A 9,859-nucleotide genomic window follows, 5' to 3' on the forward strand; every position below is an offset into this window, starting at 1 on the left:
TCAAAGGCAGCCGATAGGTCTAGAAGGATGAGAGCAGAGGAGAGAGAGTTAGCTTTAGCAGTGCGGAGCGCCTCCGTGACACAGAGGAGAGCAGTCTCAGTTGAATGACTAGTCTTGAAACCTGACTGATTTGGATCAAGAAGGTCATTCTGAGAGAGATAGCAGGAGAGCTGGCCAAGGACGGCACGTTCAAGAGTTTTGGAGAGAAAAGAAAGAAGGGATACTGGTCTGTAGTTGTTGACATCGGAGGGATCGAGTGTAGGTTTTTTCAGAAGGGGTGCAACTCTCGCTCTCTTGAAGACGGAAGGGACGTAGCCAGCGGTCAAGGATGAGTTGATGAGCGAGGTGAGGTAAGGGAGAAGGTCTCCGGAAATGGTCTGGAGAAGAGAGGAGGGGATAGGGTCAAGCGGGCAGGTTGTTGGGCGGCCGGCCGTCACAAGACGCGAGATTTCATCTGGAGAGAGAGGGGAGAAAGAGGTCAAAGCACAGGGTAGGGCAGTGTGAGCAGAACCAGCGGTGTCGTTTGACTTAGCAAACGAGGATCGGATGTCGTCAACCTTCTTTTCAAAATGGTTGACGAAGTTATCCGCAGAGAGGGAGGAGGGGGGGGGGGGGGGGGGAGGATTCAGGAGGGAGGAGAAGGTGGCAAAGAGCTCCCTAGGGTTAGAGGCAGATGCTTGGAATTTAGAGTGGTAGAAAGTGGCTTTAGCAGCAGAGACAGAAGAGGAGAATGTAGGGAGGAGGGAGTGAAAGGATGCCAGGTCCGCAGGGAGGCGAGTTTTCCTCCATTTCCGCTCGGCTGCCCGGAGCCCTGTTCTGTGAGCTCGCAATGAGTCGTCGAGCCACGGAGCAGGAGGGGAGGACCGAGCCGGCCTGGAGGATAGGGGACATAGAGAGTCAAAGGATGCAGAAAGGGAGGAGAGGAGGGTTGAGGAGGCAGAATCAGGAGATAGGTTGGAGAAGGTTTGAGCAGAGGGAAGAGATGATAGGATGGAAGAGGAGAGAGTAGCGGGGGAGAGAGAGCGAAGGTTGGGACGGCGCGATACCATCCGAGTAGGGGCAGTGTGGGAAGTGTTGGATGAGAGCGAGAGGGAAAAGGATACACGGTAGTGGTCGGAGACTTGGAGGGGAGTTGCAATGAGATTAGTGGAAGAACAGCATCTAGTAAAGATGAGGTCAAGCGTATTGCCTGCCTTGTGAGTAGGGGGGGAGGGTGAGGTCAAAAGAGGAGAGGAGTGGAAAGGAGGCAGAGAGGAATGAGTCAAAGGTAGACGTGGGGAGGTTAAAGTCACCCAGAACTGTGAGAGGTGAGCCATCCTCAGGAAAGGAACTTATCAAGGCGTCAAGCTCATTGATGAACTCTCCAAGGGAACCTGGAGGGCGATAAATGATAAGGATGTTAAGCTTGAAAGGGCTGGTAACTGTGACAGCATGGAATTCAAAGGAGGCGATAGACAGATGGGTCAGGGGAGAAAGAGAGAATGTCCACTTGGGAGAGATGAGGATCCCAGTGCCACCACCCCGCTGACCAGAAGCTCTCGGGGTGTGCGAGAACACGTGGGCAGACGAGGAGAGAGCAGTAGGAGTGGCAGTGTTATCTGTGGTAATCCATGTTTCCGTCAGTGCCAAGAAGTCGAGGGACTGGAGGGAAGCATAGGCTGAGATGAACTCTGCCTTGTTGGCCGCAGATCGGCAGTTCCAGAGGCCGCCGGAGACCTGGAACTCCACGTGGGTCGTGCGCGCTGGGACCACCAGGTTAGAGTGGCAGCGGACGCGCGGACCTCCCCTATTGTGTATTATTCATCTATAACATTTGAAATCGGAGCCCTTAATTTATTACATTATTTTATAAGTAAATCCATTGAAGATGCTCTGAGATGTGATGTCAATCATTCACTGATGTTTGCCTATAATATTCCAGTAGGATTCCATTGATAACCTAGCATTCCATATATATTTTTAAAGATTCCATTGAGGTGTTGCCAAACTTGTGCTTTGTTTCACAGGAATGTCTGATATTGGTTGAGATGGCCCTTTTACAGCTCTCCCCCTTAGAAGACCTCTGTTATTTTCCCCAAACTTTCAGCCTGGGCCACAGTGGGCAGAGACACCTCCCCTGATGAACTCTTGGTATATTTGCGAGCCCAGGCTGATGAAAAGACTCCAGGGCTACTCTACTACGTTGATCTTCCTGTCCCCATACCTCTTGTCTCTGATGCTGGTCTGTGTCATAGAATGGAAGGTGAAAATAATATTTAATTTCTTCAATATAGAATATTTATTTTTATGGACAGTTGCACTGAATATTCTGTCGATTTGTTCTGGTGATTTTGATGTGTCCACATCCCTATGCAGGAGTGGTTGGAGGCAGACTACCTGTCTAAGCAGCTACATCAAGGCCTGGACCTTAAGGAGAGCCTGGCTGCCCGGGTGAGGGAGGCCATCCAGCGCCTGGAGACCCTGGAGTAGGCCAAGAGAGCCACCCGAGGCTGGCACTGTCACCACCCACTGTCGCTGTGGCTCCTCCACCTGACAGCCTGCTGGACACCCTGAAGACAGCCTGCTGGACACCCTGAAGACAGCCTGCTGGACACCCTGAAGACAGCCTGCTGGATACCAGCCGGAGCCCCAGCAGAGACAATTAAATATGAGAGGAAAGTTGGACCATGTTTTGCTTTGACCATTTAGGCAGACATATTTTATTTTTGTTGAAGTAAATTGGCTCTTGTTAAACTTCGGGATTTCAAGACTGGTGTTGATGTATGTGAAAGGTGGGATATGACTTTGCAAAAAGTGACAGTGCCCTTTTCGATTGAACATGTACTCCTTAATAACACAGGACCCTGTGTTATTGTGTGGCTGTGTTGGTAGAGCATGGTGCTTGCGACGCCAGGGTTGTGTGTTCGATTCCCATGGGGGACCAGTACAAAAAAATGTATGCACTCGCTGCTGTAAGTTGCTCTGTATAAGAGCGTCTGCTCAATGACTAAATTGTGAATCACTTATCTAGCATTACATTACAATAGGGGTTGAGGTTGTGTCATTTCATCTTAAGTCTGCATTTACAAACTGGTTTCTCATGAGCATACACCTACCTCATCAATTGAAGAGGACACTATCGGATATGGCGTGATCCGAAGTTGGAATGTAGTTTCGGGACCCATCTGTCCATGGAGCTTGCTGTGATGCCATGTTCTGGACACTTCATGAGTGGCCCAGTGTCACCTTTGCTCTGGTTGTGGTCTTGCTTATCCTCTTCATCAGCCTTACAATCAAGATGAAGATGAATCAAAACCAGGTGACTGACCAATAGGTTTCATAATTTGACTGGTAGAGTAAATAAGATATTTCTCCATACAGTATCAGTAGTAGACAATACACATCAGCATAATTAATATTGAAGAAAAATGAATATAACTTGCAACAATGATTGAGATAGTAATTTTTATGTCAACCTGTGGACAAGGCCTTTTCAACAAGGCTTCATTCAGTAGGTGATCATGCAGCTGTTGACTGCCCTGTACAGGATTCACCAACCTAGACGATGTTGTCCATGGAGTGTAGCGTGGAGGAAGATTCACGGGCTCCGAATCTGACGAGAGCTCCCTTCCCATGAACGGGCAGATACTTAGATATATCCGATAGGAAACTGCTTTTTCCGTGCATCGGTAGTGAATGGTAATCGTGGGGAATGTGGTGGTATATTTTTGAACACCCAAATAGTTTTTCAGCACCAAAATATATATTCCTCGACTTTTTTTTAAATTCGAAGTATTTTCCGTTTTACAGTGAAGCTTTTACATCAACTAGCTATGTTTTATGCCGTTTATTGAATGGTTTGGAACATGAAACCTGACCTGTACTATTAGCGATCACAAATCTTTATGTATTATATATTTTATTGACATGTAGGGCTGGTTTCCCGTGCACAGATTAAGGTTAGTCCAGAACTAAAAAGCTTTCACAATGGCGATTCCCTATTAAAACCTTTTTTAGTCCAGGACTAGGTTTAATATGTCTGGGAAACGGCCCGTAATGTTTATTGAAGGTCCCTATGTTTATATACAGTACCAGTTAAAAGTTGACACACCTACTCATTCAAGGGTTTTTCTTTATTTTTACTATTTTCTACATTGTAGAATAATAGTGAAGACATCACAACTATGAAATAACACATATGGAATCATGTAGGAACCCAAAAAGTGTTAAACAAATCTAAATATATGTTATATTTGAGATTCTTCAAAGTAGCCACCCTTTACCTTGATGACAGTTTTGCACACTCTTGGCATTCTTTCAACCAGCTTCACCTGGAATGCTTTTCTACCAGTCTTGAAGGGGTTCCCACATATGCTGAGCACTTGTTGGCTGCTTTTCCTTCACTCTGCGGTCCAATTTATCCCAAACCATCTCAATTGGGTTGAGGTCGGGTGGAGGCCAGGTCATCTGATGCAGCACTCCCATCACTCCTTGGTCAAATAGCCCTTACACAGCCTGGAGGTGTGGTGGGTCATTGACGTAGAATAATAGTGAAGACAATGTAGAAAATAGTAAAAAAATAAAGAAAAACACTTGAATGAGTAGGTATGTGCATATGCGCGCAAAAAACTGCATTGAGTCACGTGATAGTGGATATTGTGACGTCAGATGAATGAAGCCGAGATGGCGGCTGCTGGAGGAGAGCCCCCTGCCCAGAGTGGTCCGGATGATTTGTTCAATCATTTCTACACAGAGGTAGGATACATTTAGGAAATATATGCTATTTAAGGTGTTAACAAATTCCGACCATTAATGCTCTGGATTTGTATGTATGAGGCCTTTGAGCACCTGCTGGCTAAAAAGCTCGAGAGGCTAACGTTAGCTAGCTCAGTAGCTGACGCTAGCTAGCTAACGTTTCCTCGCATAACACGGTGTGTGTATATGTGCTAGCTAGCAATTGCTAACAGCTGTGGTGTTGATTCGCCAGAACAATTCTCAGTGATCCTAATACGCATATAGTTTGGTAAACCGCTATTTTGTTTTGTAAGTGTAGAGAAATTGTGTTTCCTTTATTAAAGTGGTGAATGGTTGTATTTGATCTGTAGTCTTTCAAGTATTAGTTTCGGTATTTCACTTATGGATACGCCCCCAACGTATTCGTCAGAAGGCTTTATTACAATACGCGTTCTAGCTAGCCAGCAGATCCGACCCGCTTGTTTACAGCTGTACTTGGGTTTTACAGGATTCCTGTGTAGATTAAGGCACTGCAGAGCCAGGGCAAAATATGGCTTGGAAAACGTAGAACGTACTGCCTCTGCAACGCAATGCTGCAAGGCAAATGCAGCATTACATTAGAAATTAATGTTCTTCTGGTGTACCAAAACGCAATGACGCTGTCGGTGGGATTGAGGTGTTAATCTCGGTCCGTGGTGTTTTATGCTGGGTTTAGACAAGGTTTGCAAAAGCTGTCATAACAGTCGGCATAGTGGGACAAGAAAGCAAGAAAGACTGAGGGCAAAAGCAAGCCAGCGCGAAGGTATGCGTTGCTAAACAAAAAGTGCAAATCCACATCTGGAAGAAAAACAACATTATGGAGGACGGCAAAATATTTGAACTCTGGCGGCAAGTCCCATCTACCGTAGTGGCTGATGGCATTTACCGTTGTGCTCTCATTGAAAACAATGACATCCGGTTTGCCGTATACCTCATACCATGTAAACACAGCATTAATCTACACAGGAAGCCTGTCAGACCCTAGTGCAGCTGTAAGAAAGCAGGTCGGATCTGCTGGCTAGTGCTCTGGAATGAATATAAACATGCTCAGTTCCATCTATCCAACCTTCCCCAAGTGGACTCATGAGGCCTGACAGATAATGCTACGCCAGCTGGCCAGTGAGAGGGATCAAGATTATGTAAATGATCGTGCGTGAACTTCTGTGACCTTACCTAATATGACATTACTTTGTCCAACAGGTAAAGCAGATAGAGAAAAGAGACTCTGTGCTAACCTCGAAGCAGCAAATAGACAGGCTGCTCAGACCTGGGTCGTCCTACTTCAATTTAAACCCCTTTGAGGTAAGTGGCTAGTTCCTGTCACATGCAACTGTAGTTGATCTATTATTATTGTGACAAGATTGATATGTAGAACTGCATTGAAGGGTCCTTAGTACAACACCAGCGACCTCATCACGAGGTTCAGGCCTCTTGGCATAATGGCTTAGGTGTTGTGCTGACCGACGCATCGTTGCCGGTTTCAACCCGTTTGATATACTTGCTGAATGTGCTGCAATGGTGTCAAAGTTAAATGGCGTTAACGTTGTGTGACCATTGTCTGGGCAAGATGGTAAAGTGCAAGAGTGTGTTTCTCAAAGGAAAAGGCATGGTGTAACATTCTTTCTACAACACCAGCGACTTTATCAAGAGGTTTGGATCGTTTGATGTAAATTGGTATTTTACTGACAGCCTCATCTGTGTTGCTTAGGCTATGCAGTGTCAACTTCTAGCGAAATGCCTATATTTCAATTGCAGGTGTTACAAATCGATCCAGAGGCAACAGATGAGGAGTTGAAGAAGAGATTCCGAGCGGTAAGGTATACTACATCTCTGACAGAAGGTACCGGAGTATCCAATCTTGGACCAACAGATTCCTTGACAGCTTCCAGGCCATACCACTGTCGAACAGCTAACCTTAGGTGTCCACCTGCACCCTATTAAGAGACTATTTGCACTGACTCTTTACACCCATTCCATACATGCACTCTGACACACACAATTTCACTCACTAGCATCACTGCTGCATTTATTTATTTGTACTGGTCAATTTATCTACTTTAAATAACTGTAAAATGATTTACATAGTACATACTGTCTATTTTATAGTTTAGATTTCCCATCATATCTTAAAACTGAAAACCTTAGTGGTGAAACAGCCACGTCCGTTTGCGATAGATATTGCAACAACAAAGAAGTGAATGCAAAATCATTGTTTTTCCCCCCCTCGTGCGTGCAATGATGTCCGAAGTAAAGACTGACCGATATGGGAGTTTTGGGTCCGATATCGATTTTAGGGAGGCAAAAGTCACAGATTATCGATATAGCTGCCGATTTATAGTTTTTTAGAGGTGGAATGGCAGTGGATAAGAATCCAAAAGTGTTTGTCCTGAAACACCACAAGCACACTAATTAACAGGAAGGGCTGAATTAATTAACCTTTGTCTCAAAGTAAATTAAATGATATTGGTCACATACACGTGTTTAGCAGATGTTATTGCGGGTGTAGCGAAATGCTCGTGTTTCTAGCTCCGACAGTGCAGTAATATCAAACAAGTAATATGTACTCGCTTTCCATTTCAGTTGTCCATCTTGGTCCATCCAGACAAGAACCAGGATGATCCAGGCAGAGCACAACTAGCCTTTGAAGGTAGAAATATGATTGCAGGCACAATATGTCTACTACATCAGTTAGCCGAATACATTCAAAGAGTTCTTATCAACCCCCAATCCCACTGTAGCTGTGGACAAGGCATACAAAAACCTGCTGGAACCAGAACAGAAGAAGAGGGCAGTTGATGTAATCCAAGCAGGAAAGGAATATGTTGAGCATAATGTAAGTAACTGACCGCTGTTCCCTCTGTTCATACGTCTCATAGTGAGCTTCCCAAATGGCACCCTATTCCCTTTATAGTGCACGACTTTTGACCACTGGCAGTGGTCAAAAGTAGTGCACTATAAAGGGAATAGGGTGCCATTTGGGACGTATGTTTACTGTACAACTGTATTAATAGTAGTGATGCTACTATTACAGTTTAAGTTCATGTATTGCAGTCAAAATGTTGTGCTGTGGCATCTTTTATTGCAACAGATGAAAGAGAAGAAGAAACAGCTGAAGAAGGATGGGAAGCCTCAATTCGTGGAGGAGGATGACCCGGAAATGGTATTGACAAGTGGTGAACTTGTAACAGATGTAAGGCTGTTTTGATATTGGGCTTATTGTTATTTTACTAAGGACACCACTCTTCTCTTGATCTGACCCTCAGTTCAGACAGGCGGTGTACAAGCAAACTATGAAGTTGTTTGCAGAGCTTGAAATCAAGAGGAAGGAGAGGGAAGCCAAGGACATGCATGAACGGTAACAGTGCCATTTCAGTCAGCTGAATATTGTACATTAATCATTTTGGAGGTATATATCGTTGGTGAAATACAGAACACATCAGCACAGAACGCTCAGTGTAATTGCATGAAAGGTGTGTATTGTTTAATACTTGAATTATAGGAATACATGGCCCTCAGAATGTCTTTGGTCTTCTTTTGGTGGCCATAAGGAGGGAATACCATTCAGTGTTTCGTGTTATTTTTCTCCTCAGGAAAAGGGCAAGAGAGGAAGAGATTGAGACGGCAGAGAAAGCTAAGCGAGAGAGGGAATGGCAGAAGAACTTTGAGGTATGTTGAAAAAAGGTTGTAATTACATTTGAGTGAGAATTACATTTTAAGCAGTAAACGATCAACATCGCCCAAAATAAGCTGGGATGAGGAGGGATGGAGTACCTGTGGCGCAGCGGTCTAAGGCACTGCCTCAGACCCTGGTTTGATCCTGGGCTGTATCACAACCGGCCGTGATCGGGAGTCCCATAGGGCGGCGCACAATTGGTCCAGCGTCGTCCGGGTTAGGGGAGGGTTTGGCCGGGGTAGGTCGTCATTGTAAAATAAGAATTTGTTCTTAACTGACTTGCCTAGTTAAAAAGGTTTTTAAAAAGTTGCTGCTGGCTCTTCAGTTGTTTAACTGAGATTCAGGGATATGGCGTTACCACCACCAGTAGCAGGGTAAACTGCAGATAGTCAGTGTTTTCTTCATGCATCGCTGACTATACCTTACATTTTTTGTCACAAGGAAACAAGGGATGGCCGAGTGGATAGTTGGAGGAGTTTCCAGGCAGGCAAAGGCAAAGCTAAAAAAGAGAAGAAACCCCGGTCATTCTTGAAGCCTCCTAAAGTCAAGATGGAGCAGAGGGAGTGATGTCTGTTGAGGTGTGATGGTTAAGGATACTACCCAAAGTGTGCACTTGCACACTCCACATGTTTTAAAAGCATAGGAGCGGTGTGTAAGCATTGGCCGAAGGGAGTTTCCACCGTTGTAAAAATCCATGCGAGCAAGTTTGGAAGTGCACACTTCGGAAGAAGGGTGGAGAATCGAGTCTCGACCCATTATTCTTACTTACTCTTGACAGTGCGTCCACCGTCCTGAGAAATGTACTTTTGTGCTTGTTTTTTAATGTATATAATTGTGACATGCAACCTCCATGAGGGCATCACACTGACTGGCCTCAATTAAAGTAGGAAAGATAACAGGAAATCTTCCATTTCTGTAACCACCTTAGTTTGCCTGGACTTTTTCTGCTGTATTTTTTTATATACCTTTAAATAAAAGCTCGTTTGTAACTATGCAGTCTAGGTTCAGGGTAGAACAATGACATCCTTAGGTAACGACTGCCTGGTATGTGTTCGTCAATAGGTACAAGATCCTATAACATATGAAGGAATTCTTCCCTTACTGTGAAACAAGGGGTCCAGCCGCTCTTGGAGGACAATGGAAGTAGATTTCAGAAATACTTTATTATTTATTATTTCTGAGAGTGCCTGAATATTCTGCCTTCAGTTTACTCCTCTATTCATGCACTTTGGTTGGCGAGCGAGGTAGCGACAACGTCCCGCATCTCAAGTATCCCTCTTGCTTTGCCTTCATCAGAATGTCAAATCCACAGTGGGCTGGAATTCCACTACACAGAGAAGGCATCCTATTCCATATGTAGTGCACTACATTTGACCAGAACCATACGGATCCTGGGCAATAGACATGCACTAAATGGGGTGTCATTTGCGACAG

General features: G+C 44.8%; 1 protein-coding gene across 1 annotated transcript; it reads left to right on the forward strand.

Annotated features, from left to right (window-relative positions):
• Positions 1-4,644: 4,644 nt before the first annotated feature.
• Positions 4,645-9,426, forward strand: LOC120022690 (dnaJ homolog subfamily C member 8-like). Its single transcript, XM_038966672.1, has 9 exons — positions 4,645-4,734; positions 5,953-6,054; positions 6,508-6,564; positions 7,333-7,399; positions 7,491-7,585; positions 7,841-7,912; positions 8,016-8,107; positions 8,343-8,418; positions 8,867-9,426. The coding sequence occupies exons 1-9, from the start codon at positions 4,648-4,650 to the stop codon at positions 8,990-8,992; spliced, it is 774 nt and encodes a 257-aa protein (XP_038822600.1). The 5' UTR covers positions 4,645-4,647; the 3' UTR covers positions 8,993-9,426.
• The last annotated feature ends 433 nt before the right edge of the window (positions 9,427-9,859 follow it).

Source organism: Salvelinus namaycush, chromosome 27 (assembly GCF_016432855.1).
Source record: "Salvelinus namaycush isolate Seneca chromosome 27, SaNama_1.0, whole genome shotgun sequence".
NCBI classification, from domain to species: domain Eukaryota; kingdom Metazoa; phylum Chordata; class Actinopteri; order Salmoniformes; family Salmonidae; genus Salvelinus; species Salvelinus namaycush.

Bases quoted from the DNA above. Each gene is read 5' to 3' on its own strand.
- LOC120022690 (XM_038966672.1), top strand. From the start codon at position 4,648: ATGAATGAAGCCGAGATGGCGGCTGCTGGAGGAGAGCCCCCTGCCCAG. The intron at 6,565-7,332 runs GTAAGGTATACT...TTTCCATTTCAG, and splicing joins TGAAGAAGAGATTCCGAGCG to TTGTCCATCTTGGTCCATCC. The intron at 7,913-8,015 runs GTATTGACAAGT...TCTGACCCTCAG, and splicing joins AGGAGGATGACCCGGAAATG to TTCAGACAGGCGGTGTACAA.